Source organism: Trachypithecus francoisi, unplaced genomic scaffold (genome assembly GCF_009764315.1).
Source record: "Trachypithecus francoisi isolate TF-2019V2 unplaced genomic scaffold, Tfra_2.0 Lachesis_group5, whole genome shotgun sequence".
Taxonomy (NCBI): Eukaryota; Metazoa; Chordata; class Mammalia; order Primates; family Cercopithecidae; genus Trachypithecus; species Trachypithecus francoisi.
In genome coordinates, this window is record NW_022681470.1 from 38,544,772 (window position 1) to 38,566,800 (window position 22,029).

Sequence of the window (22,029 nt, forward strand, 5' to 3'; positions counted from 1 at the left end):
AGTATGGTAAGTTTAAGGAACCTAAAATCTGTCATGATGGTTGGAGCATGGAGAGCTCAGAGGATGTGTTAAGTTACGGATTTGGAGAGATACACAGGGGCTAGTATTTTGGGGGCATTATAAGCAGAACAAAGAAGTTGGATTTTGTCTTAGGATAATGGGGTTTTATGCATCACAATGATGTGATCAGATGTGTGCTTTTTAAAATTCAGTCTAGACTAAAGGGATTGGAGGGAAGCAATTCTAGAGGCAGAAACACCATTTCGTAGGTTATTACAGTTGTGTAAATTATCAGTGAGAATAGCTTGGACTAGCAAGATGGAGACAGATGGTCAGATGTCAGATATTTGGTAGATAGACTGGATAGGATTTGGTGATTGATTTGCTACTTGGACTAAAAGGGAAGGAGGAAGCAGAGGATTCTGGGTGAAGCCTTTGGTAGGTGCATGTTGGTATATTTCCTGACATGGAGACACTGGTGGACCAGCAGGCTGGTTCCTTAGAACCATCTGTGTTTCTAGAGCCATGCATCATTGTTCAGTAGAGGTTGATCTAGGGGTACAGTGGTAGACATAACAGATAGGGTCACTCCCTCAAATATGATGGAAAACCAGACATTAAACAGAGATACTGGAAAGAAGAAAAGTTGCATTTTCAGTGATTTAATTACGGAAAGAGTTTACGGGGCGGTAGGGAGTTGGAGTGAAGTGTTCTGCACCCTTGGAGTGGCCTCTATTAAAATCTCGACGCAGAAACACGCCTAGCCTATCCAATGAACTAAAAGAGGCTGGCGTGTCTCGAATTCAGGGAGCAAAGGGGAAAGTGGTACAAGAGGAGGTTAGTGAGGTAGGGACCAGATCGCGAGGGAGGCTGTGTTCAGAATTCTGGATTCTGTGCCCCAGCTTGACAAGGTTTTCAAAGTAGGAGATCACTCTGGGTTCCAGTTATTCAACTCTGTTAAGTGATTCCAAGGGTCCTCTCCCTCTCTTGAGGATTCTATAATTATTTACTCTCTGTAGGACAAAAAGGAACCCATTTCTTTCTTTCTGAGACATGATCTTACTCTGTTGCCCAGGCTGGACTACAGTGGCACAACCGGCTCACTGCAGCCTTGACTTCCTGGGCTCAAGTGAACCTCCTGCCTTAGCCTCCTGTGCAGCTGGGACCACCCCAGGCATGTGTTATCACTGCTGGCTAATTTTTTTGTAGAGACAGATCTCGCTTTGTTGCCCAGGTTGGTCTCGGACGCCTGAGCTGAAGCTATCTTCCTGGTTCAGCCTTCCAAAGTGCTGAGAGTACAGGTGTGAGCCACAGTGCAAAGCCGAGAACTCATTCTTTTACTGGCTGTGCTCAGTCTTATTCCTAGTGGTTCTCAGGAGATGCCACCATGAGGAAGATGACTGACATTAGGCAGGTCATTTAAATATCGTGAAAACTCAGCAAAAGCTGTCACTGGAAGCAAGGGGACAGATTAGGTGACTCTGCTCTTCAGATCTTCCTCTGTAATCTAAAATTCATACCTATGGATTGTTTTTAAGTAATTGGCAATCCTTGCTCATGCCTTGAGTTTTCCATTGGATGCAGTCATTAGCAGTAGACTTAAAAGAAATGGTATCCCATCTCTCCCTCCTAGCTCCGCCACCAAGAGAGCTGCTACCCAGCCACTTACCCCAGTCCTTCCTCCCATACTCTGGAAGCTCACTCTGCGTTCTTGAGCAGGTGAGATGGTAGCTATTACCATACGGGTGGCAGTCAGCCAATAATTTGGCAACAGGCACCACATTCTCCAGAAAGCTCGGCTGCTTCTTTCTCTCCTAACCAGCCCAGTGGATCCCCCATCAGGTTAAGAGTGTCTGGAAGTACTAGACAGTGGTTTAATAACAAGCCTACTGTGCCAGTTCTCCATTCTTTTCCCGTGGAGGCCTCTAAACAACTGGGCAGACTTCGTCTCTGTCCTCTTTTCTCACCACCATTTAAACCTCTTCCTACATTGCCATCAACCAAGAGGTTTTCATCTCATCACCACATCTGAAATCCTTCTCAGTTCATGAACCAACAGACTTAATGTATGGTACATGGTAGTCCTTCAATAAATGGCAATGGAATTGGACTGAATGGTTTTGTTCAGCCAGGGATGTTGGCAAAACAAGACCACATTCTTACTGTGAGTAGGGAAAATTTTTAAAAAGACCATGGCTGCTTAATACTGAAACAAACTGTTCGCTGTGTAAACTAGGGTGTTTCTCCGCCAAATGGGGAAACTGAGCAGAAACAGGTTTACAATCTAGCATTGGTTTTCCATATGGCTGAGCGTGACAAATGATGTCATTTGTCATAGATATGCTAGTCCCCAGAATAATGAATGGTTCCAAAGGCAGGATGCAGGTTGAAAACACCAGCCTCTGTCTTTTCCAGTGCAAGTTACTAGGTTTACAAAAGCCAGTCAAGGCTAAAGGGTGTTGCCCTACTGGAGTGGGAACTGCTAGTGGCAGCCATGACATGACTGTCCCTCATTACTTCTGGATTTGACATTGCTTTTCAGGAGTGGCCGGAGTGCATACCCTTCGATGAGTCCACTCTCTCCCCAGGAGATATTCCAGTTGGCTTGTATGGACCCCGCTGACGATGGACAGTTCCAGGAACAGCAGTCTCTGGTGAATGCATGAGTTATATGACCTCAAAAATATTTCCGTGGTTTCCTGATCCCTCTTACTAATTTTAATACATAGTCATGGTCCGTCAGGAAAATCCATTCTGGAGTTTAGCCAATTGCCCTGGAGATGTCCTGCCTTAGCCCTTTTCTAGCCCAGTTTCTCCTGTGCTCTGACAATGTTCCCTCTTTAGATTTTATAGTCCCAGAGGTCCCTTCCCTGCAGCAGGAACTTAAATTGCTTTAGGCCAAGCCCTCTTAGTTTATGGCCCTGAGTATCAAGTGTAAGACCAAAAGTCACATACAAAATCTTGCCTTTGATGGGGAGCTTAAAGATGCATCACCAGAGAATGAGTGATACCAACCCTGCCTCTTAGTGTACCTAGGTACAGCTTGTGGGACACACGAATGCCCCATGCCATTCCTTAGTGATGCCCACCTCCTCTAGAACCTAGCAGCAGCATGTACCACAGTGACGAGCTCCCTGCCAGGAGGAACAGAAGATTGTCCTACCTCTGCTTTGTGTGGGTTCAGTCACATTGTCCCTTTTGGTCACAATTCAAAGACATTGTAACAGGCCACTAAAGTCACTTCCCTGACCCCAAAATGAGTTTATTAGCATAAATGGTAAAATTCCTGGCCGGACACAATGACTCACACCTATCATCCCAGCACTTTGGGAGGCTGAGGCTGGTGGATGATGAGGTCAGGAGATTGAGACCATCCTGGCTAACACAGTGAAACCCCATCTCTACTAAAAATACAAAAAAATTAGCCGGGCGTGGTGGCGGGCACCTGTAGTCCCACCTACTCAGAAGGCTGAGGCAGGAGAATGGCGTGAACCTGGGAGGTGGAGCTTGCAATGAGCCGAGATCGAGATCGCGCCACTGCACTCTAGCCTGCGCAACAGAGCGAGACTCCGTCTCAAAAAAAAAAAAAAAAACAAATTCCTGAGAGACCTATTGAGTCAAGTGAAAGCTTGAAGAAGAGAGGAGAGATTGAAGTTTTGGCTTAGCTAATACAAAGCTAAAATATGGTTCCTAACCATTGACTTTACCATTATTCCTGGTTTAGGAGCCATGAGCTCAAGGTCCCCCACCCCAACCTCAACTTAGAATTGAAGCCCAAGCAGAAAAGAAAAAAGACAAAACCCAACCATTGCAAAAGTCTGTACAGACAGCTTGTACTGAGTTCCACATCATTTAAATTCTGATTCAGCTGTGGCTCTTCTCTCCCCTTCATTTCTCTCCTGATCCCTCCCTGCTGCTACTGTGTACCTCAGAGCCACCCTGAATGAATGACGTGTGATGGAATGGGCACCCCCTCAGAGGGCGAAAAACACTCAGCGGCTCAAACAAATGTATTATTCTATCTCCTGCGAGTGCTGAGACAGAGAATCGTGCATAGTTGTGTGGGGGAAGACAGTTTGTCCAGACACCCCCAGGGCTGAGTGATTGACTGCCTGAGGGTGTTCTTGATGAGGCGGGTAGGAACTCGTGGAGTCATTCTCTGCCCTCCCCTCTGAGGAACTTAGCACCAAGACCTGTGGAATAATTGGTACAGAGAGTTTGATTCTTAAAAAGGCCTCGCAGCATTTTGCCTGCCTGGGGATGTGTCTAGTGGGAAAAAAATTGCAATAATGTGTCCTTTTTTTCACAGGGTGACTTTATGACATCATTTCTGCGGGTTCCCCAGGGCTGAGCCATAGTGCCAGGACTTTTTGGATATGTGTTCATCTCATTGTCAGTACTGGTGTCTGTAATTCAATTCAGGTGTCAGCCTGTGCTACACACTCACCACTGTGTACTTCTGCCCATCCCTCGGGGCCGCTGCTCCATGTCCCGAGGCGTGGCCATGATTGTGTGTGTGCATATGGAGTGTGCGTCTCACACCACCTCTGATACCTGTAGACTGCAGTGTTGTGACCACGTCTGTTTGGAGTCAGAACTGTGTGCTGTATAAAGCATGTGCTACAAACACTATAACTCCCTCAAGAGCACCATAGCACATGTCTTGGGAAAGTACCCCTCCCATACACACCGGAAACCACTCAGCCAAATGGCCACAGACGCTAAGGTGGGGGTCCCAGACATTTTCTTTTGGGCAATGCCCTCCATGTTTTTAGGATGTCATTTCCTAAATATAAAATAGCTTTTTCTGGTACTATCTCCATCTGCCCAAGATGTTCTTAGATCTTTCTGTTGGGTAGCCCACGTAAACATCTCCCATACCGCTCTTTATGCAATGATACTAGCTATCTGTATAGAGCATGCACGACTGCCAAGCTAACATTCTTTAACCAGGAAACTAACAAAAATGACAGAACCTTAGAGATTTGCAGTCCAACCTAATAACATTGTAGGCTGGCACAGCCCAAAACAATAGCTCTTAGCCATGTGTGGCTAGTCCAAATGAAATATAAACTAATTTTTATATTGATTACATGTTGACATGCTAATATTTGGATATATTCAATGTTATTAAATTTCTTTTCACCTTTTACAACATGGTTACTTGGACATTTAAAATTCTGCAAGTGGCTTGCATCATCCTTCCATGGGACTGTGTTACTCAGGGCATCCCTGACAGCCACCCACCACATCTTTGGATGGTTTCAATCAGAAGAAAACTCTTAAAGTCATGTGTCTTAAGGCTTGAGAAGACATATTTGACATCAGAAATTGAATACTGGTTTCCATTTAATTGATTAGAGTCTTCTTCAGATTAAAAGAAAATTCCAATGCTACCACTTCTTGAAAGCGAACTTCACATATCCGAAAAGTATTATACCCCACAGTATTTGTTGCAGAAAACAATAAAATCTGAATCATTGCTTAGTGATGAAAAATAGGTGACCTTCAGCACTCAATCCCAGCTAGAGCTTCCTGTCTGGAACATATAGCGCATAGGTGCACACAAAAACACACACATACACACACAACTGAGACCTTAAAGCTGCAAGTCTCTCTTTTGAAAGTCGTTCTTGAGGAGGCTGAATTGTCCACTGGACGTGAGAAGCAATGAGATGAAACCAAGTCCCACAAGCTTGGCTGTGTGTTTATTTCCAGGAGCCAGAGGTTAGTGAATTAAAAAGCGTGCAGCCCTCTAACCATGGCATCTACCTTCCTTCGGACACCCAGGAGCATGCGGGATCTGGGAGGGCATCCTCTATGCCACGTCTGACTGTGGATCCCCAGGTAAAAAGCAACCACCTACCTTAATGCAGTGGCATCCGGGCTGTATTAGCTGGGTTATGGAATAATATCTGATATTTGCAGGTGAGCCCTTGACTTGCCCGCACCCCTTCCCTATAAATAAAACCTGGCTCATGGGCCTTCTCTAATAGAGCCTGCTCCTCCAGTGTTTTCAGTGACTCCCTAACCACAACAGCCCAGCCAACAAAATTGCATACCTCACTCTGGACGGGCTATACATCCTCAAGATTCAACCAGCCACGCAAGAAATATTTTCCAGGATTTTCTCTGTGTACTTTTCCATCCTTTTTTCATTTCCTGACTCCTCCAGCACATATGCAGTTACTTACACACACAGGTCTGTGTCAGGACTGTCTGTCCTAACCAGTGCAGGCCACGCCTCATTTCTTTGTCTGTTTTCCTGGCTGCTTTCTCCTGTCTGTCTGTCTTACATCAGGTTTTGACAGAGACAAGAAGTTTTTGTGGATTTGTTTTAATATGTGTGGCAAATCAAAATGCCAGAATTTAAAATGGGGCTAGGTGGGATTGATGGCAGCAGAGGGAGAGTGATACATGCTTAGCACTTGTTAAATTGCAAGCTCTCCTGGGCTGTAGTGCAGAAGGGCAGGTACTTCTCTGGCAAGGGCATTAAAAAAAAAAGCAAAGCTATGTTTCTTTCATGGGGTAGCCTCTTAGACAATTGCCGTCATATGTTTCAAAGCAGCACGGTATTTGCTGCAGCCCGGCTGCACCCATGGTAGAGGGCTCTGTGGGAGCTTGCACAGTGCCTGCCTGCCTTCCTGCATTCTGCTTGGCTTTGTACACTCAGCTACAGGAAGAGAAGATCCTGGACCATTTCCAGTGACTATGTTAACATAACGTAAGGATACTTTCTTGAACAGTTTCCACCAGCTAAGGTTTGAGCAAGAGAGATTCAAAGGAAGTTACCATTTGCAGGGGTTATAATTTGCCTTCCTCAACGTCTCAGTCTTGCCGCTTCTGTCCTTTTAGATCTTTTCAATCATTAATCCATACCTTGTGTTTCTCTGGGGGCTTGTATTTCCAGGTGGTGACAGACCCTAGCTCCATGAGACGTTCATTTTCCACTATTCGGGATAAGCGTTCAAATTCCTCGTGGTTGGAGGAATTCTCCATGGAGCGAAGCAGTGAAAATACCTACAAGTCCCGTCGCCGGAGTTACCACTCCTCCTTGCGGCTGTCAGCCCACCGCCTGAATTCTGATTCAGGTGAGGTCTTCAGTGTTCAGCTCTTTCATCAGGCAGTGGGCTCCTGCCCTGATGGACTTACTCTCCGAGCACTGTAGATAACCAGAAAATAATTTAGAGACAAGGGTTGAAAGTGAAGGATGCTCCTTACCAAAGGGAATTCCTGTATGTGACTTAACATCCTGGAAACAGGCCAAAGCCCTCCACTGTGTTCACCAGAAAGGCTGTTGCAATCCCTTCCTTCTGGAGCAGGGCTATACAAATCATTAGAATTGAGGGAGCTTTTCAAATAGTCTTCTGCAAAACCACTGGGGCTTTTTAGGAATGTATTAGAGACTCACTGTGAGGACTAAATTTTAACCACCAATTCCACTTCAACCCAAACAGTGCTACCTGGAATTATTTCCTGTGTTTCAATTTCTTTTTCTTTCTTTGAGAGAGAGTCTCGCTCTGTCACCCAGGCTGGAGTGCAGTGGTACAATCTTGGCTCACTGCAACCTCTGCCTCCCAGGTTCACACTGTTCTCCTGCCTCAGCCTCCCAAGTAGCTGGGACTACAGGCACCCGCCACCACACCCCATGAATTTTTTGTATTTTGAGTAGACAGGGTTTCACTGTGTTAGCCAGGATGGTCTCAATCTCCTGACCTCATGATCCACCCGCCCCGGCCTCCCAAAGTGCTGGGATTACAGGCGTGAGCCACTGCCCCCAGCCTGAATTTCTTTTGAGCTTTTCGGAAAAAAAAAAAAAAAAAAAAAATTTAGTCTGGCTCAACCATTTTATTTTATTGGATAAAGAAATGAAAGTTGAAAAAGCAGTGACTTGTCCCATGTCATAGGGCCATTAAGTGGCAGAACTGGGACTAGCACTGGGATCCTTTCATTTCAATCCTGGACTTCACACCATGGCGTTATGTTAGGTGGGTTATTTAGTTCACAGAAATTTCTTAATTCCCTTCTGCTGGTACCACCTTTCCCTCAAAAAGTGACACAGCCATATTTATGATACAGAGAGTTCCTGACCCATATTGTTAACCAATATCCTATATTGTATGTAGCGTAAATAGAAACAGAATAGACTGCATTGTTTGACATGTGTGTCTCTACTGGCACCTTGCAAACTTACCTGCTTACAAAATAGGTAATTTGTTAGCCTCCCTTTCTCCCCTGCATCCCTTTCAGATCATCTTTTGACATACCTGGAGAAGCCAGGATTCTTTTAGGGGCCTCTCTTTGTTCAGGCTGCTACAAGAAATTACCACAGACTGGGTGGATTAAACAACATGTATCTGTCATGGTTCTGGAGGCTGGTAAATCCAAGACCAATGTGCCAGCAGATCTCTGTCTGCTTTCTGTTCTCACATGATGGAGAGAAGAGAGAGTGGAAGCAAGCACTCTCAGGTCTCTTCTTATCAGAGCACTAATCTCATAATGGAGGCCCACCCTCATGCCCTGCCTCCTAACGCCATACCATCAGGAACAAGTTAGGCCTCAACATTTGAATTTGGGTGGGGACAGAAACATGGTCCATCTGAGGGCCCAACCCCAGGCTGTGATGGGATACTTGGAGAGAAGTTCCTTCATCATCAGTGGTCAGAGTGGGCAGAGTTATAACCAAGTGCTTTTGTCACCTCTCACAGGCCACAAGTCCGACAGTCACCGCTCAGGGGGCAGGGAGCGAGGACGATCAAAAGAGCGAAAGCATCTTCTCTCTCCTGATGTCTCCCGCTGCAATTCAGAAGAGCGAGGGACCCAGGCTGACTGGGAGTCCCCAGAGCGCCGTCAATCCAGGTCACCCAGTGAGGGCAGGTCACAGACGCCCAACAGACAGGTGAGCACTGAGAGGAAGCCAGTCTACAGCAGAAGGACAGGGGAGGGTGGGCTGTATAATTACATGCAAATTGTGGGTATTTAGCAAACACATTCAAGTAACCACTGGAATTTCACAGGAAGCTTTACCTATAGTGCGTTGAGGTTAGCTGCTCAATGCTTGTGTACTCAGAGATTATCTGAATTCACAGAAAACCAGATTTCCCCCAAGGAAGATGATGTCTAGAGGTCATTCCATTCCAGCCTTCGGAATCCAGAGATATAAATAGGTTGACAGATGTCTCAGTCAGATTTTGGAGGAGAGGATGGTCCTTTAGCCAGAAAGGTTCCTTTGACCATCTTGTGATCCCCAGTATTTGTGAGAATGGTGATTCATCTCTCAGCTCAGGATTCACAAGTCAGAGCAGTTCACCCTCATTTACCTAGCTTCCAGCCGTCCCAACAGGACCATGCCTTTTGCTGAACCACCAGCCTGGTGCGTAAAGAATAACTATCAGAGCTGTATGAGAACATTCATCGACTCTGTGTTACTCCTCCTCACTGTAGCCCTATCTCTAGTCATGGCACTTTGACCCATAATAGGAGACCCCCTCAACAGAAATGATCAGTGGAGAAAAGGAGGGGCTGCTAATGCAGACCTTTGGAGACACAGCAGCTGAGAGGTTTCCCTTCTAGAACAACAGTTTTCAAATTTTAGACCAGAACAGCATTAACCCATGAAGTTTACTAGCACTGCACATTCCTGGGGCCTGAAGGATTCTAGTGAGACCCAGAAATCTGCCTTTGAAAAGACCCCTACATAGGATTCTGAGCGAGAGGTTTGTAGGTCACACATACCTTAAGAAATGCTCTCCTGGAGGTTTACTTCCCAAAACCTGGGCTCAGTTTCCCTTGGGAATAGGTGAGGGCAAGTATGGCCTGAGCCAACAACTGCATGTATCAGGTCCAGAAGTTGAGTTCAGCAAACCACTGAAGACATGGGCGGGAATAAGGGTTTCCCAGACAGAGCAACTCCAGCGTTTATTCACTTTCCACAGAGTTGTCTTTCTCAAGTTTAAAGTCTCTCTTTTAGTGTGCCCCTTGTTACCTATGTAGAGCTTCCTTAGTAGTCCAAGTGCTTGTTCCACGGACCTGCCACCCCTGGCATCACCTGGAAGCTTGTTAGAAACGCAGACTCTCAGGCCTCGCCCCAGATCTTCTGAGCCTGCATCTGCACTTTAACCAAATCCCCAGAGGTCTGTATGCTCACTAAAAGTCTGAGATGTCCTGGTCTAAATGTTCTTGACTCCTTAATCTCTTCAATCCTTGTGTCCCTGAGTGGATGTGAATACTACAGGGAGATCCAGCGCAGGCCTCTCCCCCACAGAGTTCAGACTCCAAGGACTCTCTTAAAAGAGTTGCAAGTAGGGATCATGCCAAGCCCAATCTAACACGCCATGTCTCTCCTGCTATCCAGGGCACAGGTTCCCTAAGTGAGAGCTCCATCCCCTCTGTCTCTGACACCAGCACCCCAAGAAGAAGTCGTCGGCAGCTCCCGCCCGTCCCACCAAAGCCCCGGCCCCTCCTTTCCTACAGCTCCCTGATTCGACACGCAGGCAGCATCTCTCCACCTGCTGATGGAAGCGAGGAGGGCTCCCCGCTGACCTCCCAAGCCCTGGAGAGCAACAACGCTTGCCTGACCGAGTCTTCCAACTCCCCGCACCCCCAGCAGGGCCAACATGCCTCCCCCCAGCGCTACATCTCCGAGCCCTACTTGGCCCTGCACGAAGACTCCCACGCCTCAGACTGTGGCGAGGAGGAGACGCTCACTTTTGAAGCAGCCGTAGCTACTAGCCTGGGCCGTTCCAACACCATCGGCTCAGCCCCACCTCTGCGGCACAGCTGGCAGATGCCCAATGGGCACTATCGGCGACGGAGGCGTGGGGGGCCTGGGCCAGGCATGATGTGTGGGGCTGTCAACAACCTGCTAAGTGACACGGAAGAAGACGACAAATGCTAGAGGCTGCTCCCCCCTCCGATGCATGCTCTTCTCCCACATGGAGAAAACCAAGACAGAATTGGGAAGCCAGTGCGGCCCGGGGGGGCGGAAGAGGGAAAAGGAAGATGGAAAGACACCATGCATTATCAGAGAAGAGGAAGTAAAGGACAATCGGAACACCAAACCCACCAAATTGCTTTATTCCCCTTTGCAAGATGGGCACTGCCATAGTTCTGCCTCTTTGCTGGGGAAAGAAAACAGGAACGTGGAGGGTTATTCCTGCAGGAGAAGGGACACAAGGATGGCTTTGCTTCCCCTTGCCCCTTCCCACTTTTCTAAAAGCTGTGGAGGGATCTAGCTGGCCTATGTCTACACTCAGTGCCCTGAGAAGCCTGGAAGACTTTCTGGCTCTTAACTGGGGAGTAGTGGAGACCATAGGAGAGGACTCTCCTCCCTCACCAGCTCTTACGCCTCAGCCAGCACCACTGCCACCAGGGCAACGCAGCAGCATCTCATGCATAACCCTGTGGCTTTCTTCCCCCAGGGCAGCACAGGCTAAGTCAGGAACATCGGATGCCAGGGAGGGAGGAGAAAGCCGAAGCGAAAGGGGTCAGTGTGCTGAGGCAACAGCAGCAAGGGCTGGTCTGGATAAGAAAAGCCATAGCCCGGCAGCCCCTACCATGAGGGAGACGGTCAGAGAAACTGGTGGTGCTGGGGGGTATAGCCCCCCATCCTTGAGGCCTGTCACTCACAGTAGGTGCTGAGTGTTAGTTAGGACAGGTCAGGAAGTTCCCCAGGGTCCACAAAGGTGCCTAAGGCTCTGGTAAGGGTGAAGGTAAAAGTATTTAACAACTGCTGTGGCATCAATATAAGTGGAGTTTTGTTGTAGTGCTGGAGCCCACGCTGTTCCAGGCATTGGCTCTTTAGATGCCAGTCATGGGGGAACCCTGAGAATGTGGGTAGAGTAACAGGGGCCACCTAAGGGACTCAAAACAGAGTCTGTTTTCCAACCAGTGTGGGAACAATTAAATATGCGCAACAGTGCTACGGCCACACCAGCACCTCCTGGCTGAATGTCAGCCCACACTCTGGTCCGTGAGGCAGCAAGGCCAGTGCTGTGCCAAGCCCAGTAAGGCCAAGTGCCAGAGGCCCAGCCTTCCCTGCCACTCCTCTGAGAGGGCAGAACACACATATCCAAGTAGGCTACCCACCACTGGGTAGGGACTTCTGTAAAGATGGGAAAGGCAGATAGATTGAAATAAGCTTCTAGGAAAGTCTGGATTTACTGAGGACCTCCCATGAGGCAGGACCATTGGGACCGCAGCGTCTGCAGCTGGTGTGGGGTTCAGGTCAGTTTGTCAGGATGCTTTAAGGTGATTAGTAAATATACCTCAGCTTAGACCTGGGCTGCTCCTTCTAGTAAAGCGGGCTCCAGTGGGGCCTCATCATACAGGATGACAAGACTGGGACCCTGGTCACCTTGAATATTCCCCTGGGCCAAGATGGGGCTTCACCCCTCCCCAGAGTAAGAGCTGGGGCTGACAGTCCCACCCTGTCATTCCTAACTGCCCAAATGCAGAAGCACTGAGCAAGAGAGCCCTTTCTTGCCAAGCCAGTGCTCTTTTGGTACATGGCATACAGCTCCATTGGAGGGCACACATCACTGGCTTTATCTGGTGGAAATGTACCTTTCCCTTAAGTTCCTCTTTAGTGCCATCACAGCAGGGGAAAGGACGGGGCCCTCCTTCCCCCCCCACCCCCACAGGAACAGATGGAGCCTGCCACCCAGGATCCTGATCTGCCCTGCACTGAGCACTCAGTGGATAAACACTCCTCCAGCCCAGACACACTCCTCCTCTTGGGCAGGAGAAATCCAGAGCTGTTATTTTTCTTAGAAGGAGCCTCTTTTTCCCCTATTTTTTAAATTGAAATATAATAGCTGTATCAGCCCTGAAAAGCCAAATTCAACCACATGGCTGGAGAATCATTTTTCATGGCCCCGCCTTCTCTTCTGATACTGATCAAGCTTCATGACCCATGGTCAGCCCCCAAACCAAAGCTGTCCCAACAGAGGAGGCCAGTGAGGCAGAGACAGAGCTCTCCCACTCAGACCCTCTTTCGTCTTCATTTTCCTCTCCCACTTAGCACGTGTGTGCTTGAGGGTGGCTGGGAATGTGATATACAGTACCCGATCCTAACAGGTGTGATTATTACATAAGACGCTGATGCTGGGCCTTGTTTTGTTTTTAAAGTTTCCTCTGCTCAGTGTCATTTCATGCCAAAGTGTTGCTATGGGCTGCTTCGTGTGTACGAAATTGCTTTTTCCACTTTGGAAATGCAGCTTTCCCTAGGGGAAGGCCTACAACAGGACGACTATTCTGAGCCAGCGAGTCTATTGCATGGTGTTTTGAGAAAGGGAATTGTAGTGATACCTTATGCCATTTCAACAGGAGAAATGCAGGCTGGCAGAGCAATTCCCAGAAATGGAATTTGCCTGCAAGTAGTATAAACAAACACTACATTTACTGTGCCAGGAAACCTTCCTGAACTCCTTGAACTCATATACACAAGTATTTGAGTCCTGAATAAAGTGTTGGAAGCACTGCAGATGTGGTCACCTGACTGACCACCTGGTTTTTCTATTACCAGTGAATTTCTTTTATTCACCTTCCCTTGACCAAGAAATTGGGTTTCTTTTCCCTCAGCCTGCACTTACTCTTCTATTAAGACCAGAAAATAAAATTTTCTGTTGAGTCACAAACATCATGTTTGGTTTTCTGCTGCCTCTGAACAAAAGTGAATGCCAGCCTTCCCTTGCTAGGTGTCAGAGCCTGCCTCCCTTGAAAAGAGGCCCATGTAGACCCCAACACCTGTTCTTTTCTCTGGTTAATTACAGCAGCGTCTTGAGAAATTCCATGCAAAAGAAGACTACAACCAGTGTTTGAGATATACCACAAGATCAAATTTGGGCACTGGCGGTCCCCTCAGAAGACTCTTGAGTCATATGTTCAGTTTATCTTGCTAATATATGACTCGTCTTCACCATCTCCTCAAAACAGAGTGAAGCCAAGATAGAGGAAGGTAAAAGGAGAAAAGAAAAGAAACCAAGGCAGGGAGATGATGTTCTAAGTAGATTGGCGTTTAGATATCCCTCATTTCACTTAAGGCTCCAGACAGACTCCAGGTAGGGAATGCATGTCTGTCTCTTTCTCTGTATCTTTCTCCGTGTCTATCTCCCCATCTCCTAGAGGACAAAGTGCCAGCGACCTTTGGACAGGGGCAGGGCTCCAGCCAAGGTGCCCCTGAGCCAGGGTCAGCATAGAATTTCCTGCCCCATGAAGGGCTGGCACTGGCTAGCATCCCCTTGGCTCCACGTGAGTCATGAACACAATTGTCAGTGGGGGTCTGTGCCGCTCTTCTAGCTGAAGAATCTGTTTTTCTTCTGGGCTTCACTTGTAGTCCCCACTCAGTGTCTCCATAGGGCACTGAGATCACCAAGAACACTGCCCAGAAGCTAAACTCCAGATGTTCTAGATTTTGACCTCCCTTGACTCTGGGGTCACAAAGAGAAGACCCCATAATCCACCTCTCAGCCAGTATCTCCCTTCCCTGCACAGATTCCCCCCGACCCCATAGAGTCTATGTGGTGAGCATGAGGGTCATCTTCCCTCTGTTCTCCCATCTCAGCCTCCGTTTTGCTGCATGTTAGCAATCTGATCCAACTCCTGAGATGGTTAATTCCACCCAATCCAAGCTTATTGGCTTGCCTGACTGACTCCACCAGTCTCTCACCTATTGGGGAATGCTGCATTCTAATGAAATAGGGTTTGGAACTCACCTGGTGCTCGTCGCAAGACGACTGACACACAGTGTAGGGCGTGGGGGTGGACATAATGCTCACCCACTGGATAAAAGCTCATGGCAGGAAAATGAGGTCTCTCCTGGCATAATGGAACAAAAATCTCAGATAATTTTGATTTTTAAAAAGTTCTCAATTTTTCATTACATCCTACTTCTCAGCCCTCTGGATGCTTCATTTCTTTGGACAGAGTGTTTCTTTAGTGGGTGGGGCCAGGGACAGGTTGAGGGATATTTCTCAGCTCATTTATAAGATGATATAAATATTATGAGATTGTATGTAAAGAAAAAGCAAATGTATAGCAGAAGGGGAGCAGATAGCTACCTTTCAGGGATTTTGAGACTTGAAGGTTAAGGGATTTTTACTGCTATTTTTGTTCATCAGTTTCACGTCTGTTATGTTTTGAGATCCTCGGAAGCCTAGGGCTAGTATATGCCAAGAATCCTGGTGAGAGGCGTTGCCATGCCTTGGGGTGAATTCTTCCCCACCAGCTCTCTCACCCATCCTGCAAGTTCTTCCCTCATAGATCCCAGAGCAATGGGCACCGTCCAGGAGGTATAGGAGAGGACTTTATGATGCAGGAAAGAAGGAAGAAGTGGGTCCCTTGCAAGTGGCCAGAGAATGATGGTTTGACTCCAGAAAGAGTCTCTATGGAATCAGGTTCAGGTTTGGATAACTTCTCTTTAAAATATCTCCACACTGAGACTCTTATTTTAACAAAATCCAAACAAAATTAATTAACTCAGGGCTTATGACCTAACCTTTGTAAGAAGGTGATCAAAGAGATCCCACATTAATAAGCACTGCCCCAGCAGCTTTGCCTTTTTGTCTTTTGCTGTTTCTTTTCTGAACCTCCCTGTACATCATAGCCAGGTCTACCCCAAATAGAGCAGCAGCTGATGGTTTCTCTGCTGTCTGAGGAGGGAGGGCTTGGCTGCAGAGCTACAGTGTTTTGTCAGCTGTTAGGTGCTACAGCCCACCCAGTCAGAGTACATAGACATAGCGCTTTAAGGGACAAAGGACAAAGAACAGAACTATCTTTGCTTTCCGGAGGCCATCTTTTTCTTTCCTTGAATCCCTTCTGCTTTAATCTTCTGAGGTGTATGCATCCCAGAGAGGTCACACCAAGCCAAAGAGAACAAATTCACAGATTGTCCCAACCTACCCAAAGGGCCTGAAAATCCTCTCTGAACAAAACTCAAGACAGTTGAGAAGTATGAATGGGGCTCATAGCAAAGTCCAGTTGATGGCTTCTGAGGCTGGGGCATCCCCAAACTGCCCTTCTATTTTTGTAGTTTTGCTTTCTTTTACCCACCCTCTCTCCGCATGCTATAAGTAGGGGAGTTAGAATCTTGACCTTCTAAATGCAAAAGGAGATTTTATAATAAGCCATGCTACCTATAAATACACTATTGAGGTTTGCATTTTTATTTTTGGAGGTATGAAAGAGTTGAGTAGACCAAGTCAAAACAGATGTGGGGATTTATGTTTATTTTTATTTGTTTGGGGTTGTTTGGTTGGTGGCTGGGTTTCTTGTAACAGACCTATTATGGAATAGTAAAGAAGGATACCTTTGTGATCTGCAATGTTTCTGAATCTGTTTCTCTTTAGGAAGTGATTGCCATCAAATTTAGTGAGATGATATTTGAGTCAAAAATCTGAGGTTATAGCACCACCTCTGTCTTTTCTCTCTGGTCTCCTTTTTGTCGTCTTTCTCCTTCTGTCTAAATTGGCCTCTGTCTTTTCCTAAGGACGTAACATATAACCCAAATTAATGAAAAACTGCCCCAAAACTTCATTGAAAGCCAAAGAGATACAGAATTTTTTCAGGACATCTTTAACCAATACAAAATTTATGTCTTAATAAGAAGGTAATTTTTACAATAGTGTAGTAATCTGATAAATGAAAACTATTGGAAGTCAATAGTTTTTTATGTTCCAGCTTTCTGTATTCAAACTTGTGCCTTCAGCAAGCATTTCTTCACTTTCTTTCCCCTGTCAACTGAAATATGAATGTTTGGCTAACTCATGATGTAAAGTGTCTGTTAAGTTAATAATACATAATTTAAAGTACTTAGTCTCCACAAAGCAATTAAAAAAAAAACTTTCACTTGTTAGATCCCATGAAGTACCTATGAAATTCTCAGCATTGCTCTAAGCATTTGATTTTTTTAAGGAAACTTTCTGTTTAATGGAATCTGAATCCAGGATTTGCTTTAATTTCACTCTGTTCTTCCCATTTTCCCTTATTCTTCTTGTTATCTAATTTTGAAAAAAAACAAGACTTTTTTTTTCAATCCAGAAAGTTGGGTTTTCATGATCTGAGAGCTTCCTTGTGTCACCTTCTCTTTGTGCAAACTTAAGCCAGTCATATATCGTCACCCAGACATATTCTCCAACCCAGCACGGGAAATCTGAACGAATCTTTTCTCTTTTTGTCCTACAAGTTTGTCAGAGATAAGAATGGATTGCTGTCTACATTCTACAACCAGACCCTAGACTTTACACTAGGCTGTGCCACTTCCTCTTCACTTCACTCAGAGGATGGCCCCAAAACTTTTCAGGAAATGAAACCATTCAAATATACCAAGTCTGAATTTGACTTTATTTGATGACTTAGTTTTCCTTCGAGTACTCTGATTGTTTTTATGGCAATGGCCGATATGGCACAAGAACCCACCACTTAAAGCAAATCTGTTAAACATTTTTATAAGGGATGAGCAGGAAAAACATACTCCAAAATTTTAAAGTGCCATTAATCAGTTTTTAAAAATAACGGTACTATGAAATGAGGGCTAAACAATGTAATATAACTGCCAGTTAAGGTAGATAGTAGTTGTGGTCTTAGTTACATTTGATATGGAGTTGTATAATATTAGGCAGATCCCAGTGGAGTTAGTAAAAACATAGGTATTAAGTTTTAATGGCTACCAATTGGGATATATACTTAGCCTGCAGGCTGAACTTTAGTCAGTGTTTTTCTATCCTGGTGTTTTGTGAACCAGTCAAAAGTTATACAGAGCCACCCCAACTGCTGCAATTGCAGAGGAACTTGCCTCTTGGTGATATTAGAGGGCAGTCCAACTCCACTCAAACTGAGTCCAAGATTTGAATTCACCCAGAACAACAAATGGAGGAGAAAAGCCTAATTCACTACATGTGTTTGGCATTTCATGGCTGGGACATTGGAGTAGAGGGTAGGAAGACAAGCTGTAGAACAAAAGCAAAGTGAGGTAGAAAATAACAGGTCCCAGAAGGGGACAGACTTACAGATGTGTAACCTTGGATCCTCTTTTTCACTTAAATTATGTGTAAACTTCTTAGCACAAGACTGGATTCAGAGAAGTTCTTTCTGTTAAACTCACCTTGGGTAGTGGATTTGAAGGCCTCAGAGGATTAATAGATTCCCGAAATTCTCTTCCAGATCTAAGAGATGGAGAGAAAGAGGTTCTTGCTTTAAAGCGGCTCGAAGACAATCTTTATGACTTTAGCAACTCTTCAACATAGTAGCACCAATAATGGAGAGATTCTATTAACTTCCTAGTGGTGAGAATACCATGGGATGGGAGAAGGGCCAGTGAGTGGGACAGGGATGAGCTTCATCAGGAACAGATTTCAGACTCTGCAGGGTGCACCGGTTCTAGCCTCAAATAACAACATTGCAAGGAGGTGGACTACAGGGTCCACACCCTCTGTCCTTTGGGGCCCATGGTCAGGCCATTCCCTCTTTGTTTTGCTCCTAGAGGATGAGCATGTAATATGAAATCAGGAGGGAAATTGGGTGCTCTGCCTCAGGCTGTTAAAATGCTGCTACCTGCATTCTAAAACGTGCAAGTCATGCCCCACAAGACACCTCCTTAGGGCAGCATCCACTGTGGTGTGCCAGCCTGACACCCCTGCAGTCACGGTGTTTGAATGGCAGCCGATGCTGGCCCACCCAGAGTATCGGTGCATCTCTCCTAAAGCCACAGTTCAGCACTGCATGTTGACCAGGCGGATATCCTGTAATATAGATGCTCGTTTGGATCCAAAAGGAAAACCATTAAAAATAAAAGAAAGATGAAAAACTTTAATGTTTTGGGGGGGATAAAAGAAAAGAATAAATAAAACCTTGTTGTAAAGAATGTATCGGCCTGATTTCCCTCACTTGATGTGTTTCTTTGCTGCTACCAAAAAGGGAGATCATGGGAGTGAAGCCCACCAGGACCCTCAGGGTAAGCTGGCAGCAGGCTCTGCAGCTGCACTTAGTTGGGGTCTGCTCACACCACTCAGGAGGAATTCAGGAGGCTTTCAAAGTCCCAGGGACATCCTGGCCCTGAAAGGTTTTCTTTTACTAAAAATGCACTTTGTGCTGTGTGTGGTAGTTCGCACCTGTTACCCCAGCTATTCAGGAAGCTAGGGCAGAAGGATTACTTGAGACTAGGAGTTCGAGACTGGCCTGGATGACAGAGTGAGACCCTCACCTCTTAAAAAGAAAAAATAGGAAAAAAATATTCTCTGCTTTGGATAATATTTTTTTTTAAAAGATTCCATACTAACTCGTTCCCTGAAAGAGAGAAACAGATTTTCTAATCAGGACACTGTCCTGATCTCCAAGTGAGGAATTTAACAAGGTAGGCAGAGAACTTCCTTATGGAACAACAGGGCTCTGTGACCAGAAGAGCTATGACCAGTCTCCTCTCTGAAAAATGGTGGGATTATAGGACACCAGCTCAGCCACCAAGTTCAGGAAGTAGCTGATTCCCAAGACTCTTAGGAGATACTGTCCATTCTTCCTCCTGTCTACATCACTCCCCATTTCACTGCAATTGCTCCCTTGCCACAAAGAAAGCAGCAAGCCCCAGGCCCAGGCATCCATTTGATTTGCCACTCCGAGAACTGTCTGCTTCATTCTGCTTGGAGAAATATCATCATCTAATCCTAGTGTTAATTATTTTACTCTGAGCAACGCTTTTATCAATTAGATAGAAACCAGCATTCCAAAATAAGTCCCCTAAGTTTGAGCCAAGATATTTCTTGAGTCCTAAGATATATGACTTTATTAGCTAGGATTTTTCTTTTGATTAAAAACATCCAAAAATGTGATATGTGGTCATCTCTCAGGGAGGTCTAGGTCCTTGGAGGCTGGATTTTAGAAATTTCTAAGATTCTCTACAACTCTTAAATTTTATGTTATTTTTCAGTCATAATTTGTTTCCTGTGGCTTCTATCACCATTGGAGTTAGAATTTGACAACCTTTAACTTCACACTTTTATGAGATAATAAATTGGTTTCTTGGGCAAAGGTTGGTTTGTAAGCAATTTACATGGATTGATGATTTCTGTTCTTGTTTTCTTCTAACCTGGAACTTAGGTCCACAGTTTTCCACAGGCTAATGGCACTAGGAAACAGATATAAAGAAAAACAGACACTGTTCTGAGTTTCTCTTGAGTGTTTTTGTGCTATGATCTGATCATCTGTTGGTTACCTTTATATATCATGTTCCTAAACCTTCTATTCTGCCTTTGGGATATTTGAAACTTGTCTTTACTTGTGTATCACATTACTTTGCTAATGAGCTGGGAAAATTCCCAAACTAAAGACCCAGATTTCAGTTTTTTAAACATTTAATCACAAAATATTGGGACTAGTCACAGGCGCACATACCCCGGGAACTCCTTAAACACCTGCAACAAAAAGAAAGAAAAGAATAGAGGCTACAAATGCAAGTGCTGGAATAGAACCAACTGAAGTCAAACCTGTGCACCACCAGTTACATGGTGTGTGGCCCCGAGTTGGCCACTTAACCCAAGACTCACTTTCTTCACCTTTAAAATGGGAACAATAATAGCAACTACCCCATAGCGTGGTTGGGCAGAGTGAACACAGAGTATATGAAGAGAAGAGCCTGTGTCTGTCCACAATAGGCATCTGATAAATGTCAGGTCTCACCATTGTTGTCATCATTATCACCATATACAAGTGCATTCCCCAAACCCACCACATCTGAGAAACTGAACCTTTCAGGACCACATGCTGAGAATACGCTGGTGGGTGCTCCCCTTCTGTTAATGAAACACAGAGGACTAGTTGATCCTTAGCAAGTTTCTAAGGAAAAGGGGATACATTTAAAAAGCAAATCATTACTGTGTAGCTATTTTAAAATAATGCCGCCACTCTTGTCTCAGAAACAAGTCATAATTTTGTTTATTCTTCATTTCTAATTTCCATATTCATTTAATAACAAAATGGGAAAAACGTTAGTGGGAGATGGTAATTGTAAAAGTAGCCAATAAAGTTAATGGCAGCATTGAAAACACTGTACACCTATAAACACAGCAATATTCAAGGCAATTCGAAATATCAAGTAACTCATTGACGGCACATGTAAGTGAACCATAAATTTAGGGTCAGTGGCCTAATGGTTAGTCCATTAGAAAAAAGGAAAAAATAATAATAATACTTTTTGAAGACCATTCCTAAGTGGTCAATAAAGAATGATTAGTTCATAAAGCATCAACTCTGGACATAAGTAAATTGAGAAACCCTTTCCAGGAGATCGCCAGGGGAATATTCAGGATACCAGAAGGCGAAACAATGCTTGACTGAAGTCAAGCACTATAAATCCATCCAGAAAGAGGGCTCCCATCCCTCAGGGCACTGCTTCCAGATTCCCATCCGCTGCTTCTGCATGCAAAATCATGTGTATGTTTAAAATCAACTATAGCCTTCACCTGCTGATCTAAATGATTCTACAACACGTAGGAATCACAGAGCCCAGAATGTTGACTTAAGGGAGAGCCTAAGTATTGATTCTGCCCTAGTCCATTTCATACGTGAGGGATTTGACATTTGGAAACACTCTAAAATGGGTTTTCCAAAGGCCAAGAAAGTCTCCTGCAAACCTGGACTGCCATATTAGACTCCCGAGGGTAGCCTCAGCAACCCTAGCACAACCGTCCGAAAACGAAGGAAAAAATAACCGCAACACACCCCAGGAGGCTTCTTTTGCTAATGTGTCCAGAAGACTCCTTTAGGAACCTAATGGAAGCTATATATCCTCTCCCTTGAAAAGGGTACCAAAATATCTGAGTGTTTACATCCTCTAGTCCCACCCCGAGCCTGTTTATAACCCCTGCAACAGTAGCAGGAGGTATCATGGAAAGACCAGGCATAAATGAGCTATTTTCATCAAAGTAATTCAAAGAAAGAGCTATGACAGTTGAACCAAACTATTCAGGCCTAGAAATAGAGGACAGAATCCAGGCTGATTTCCTGGCATATTGGACATACTGCTTGCCCCTGTGACCAGAT

At 45.3% G+C, this 22,029-nt stretch overlaps 1 protein-coding gene across 1 annotated transcript in view; it reads left to right on the plus strand.

Moving 5' to 3' along the window:
* The window catches only part of CACNA1E (calcium voltage-gated channel subunit alpha1 E), a 97,761-nt gene extending 78,902 nt beyond the window's left edge, over nucleotides 1-18,859 (plus strand). Inside the window, exons 36-40 of the mRNA XM_033196736.1 lie at nucleotides 2,543-2,654; nucleotides 5,719-5,847; nucleotides 6,911-7,091; nucleotides 8,709-8,899; nucleotides 10,355-18,859. Coding sequence (XP_033052627.1) covers nucleotides 2,543-2,654; nucleotides 5,719-5,847; nucleotides 6,911-7,091; nucleotides 8,709-8,899; nucleotides 10,355-10,897 — 1,156 coding nt within the window. The 3' untranslated portion in view covers nucleotides 10,898-18,859. The remainder of the gene's footprint in view (nucleotides 1-2,542; nucleotides 2,655-5,718; nucleotides 5,848-6,910; nucleotides 7,092-8,708; nucleotides 8,900-10,354) is intronic.
* The last annotated feature ends 3,170 nt before the right edge of the window (nucleotides 18,860-22,029 follow it).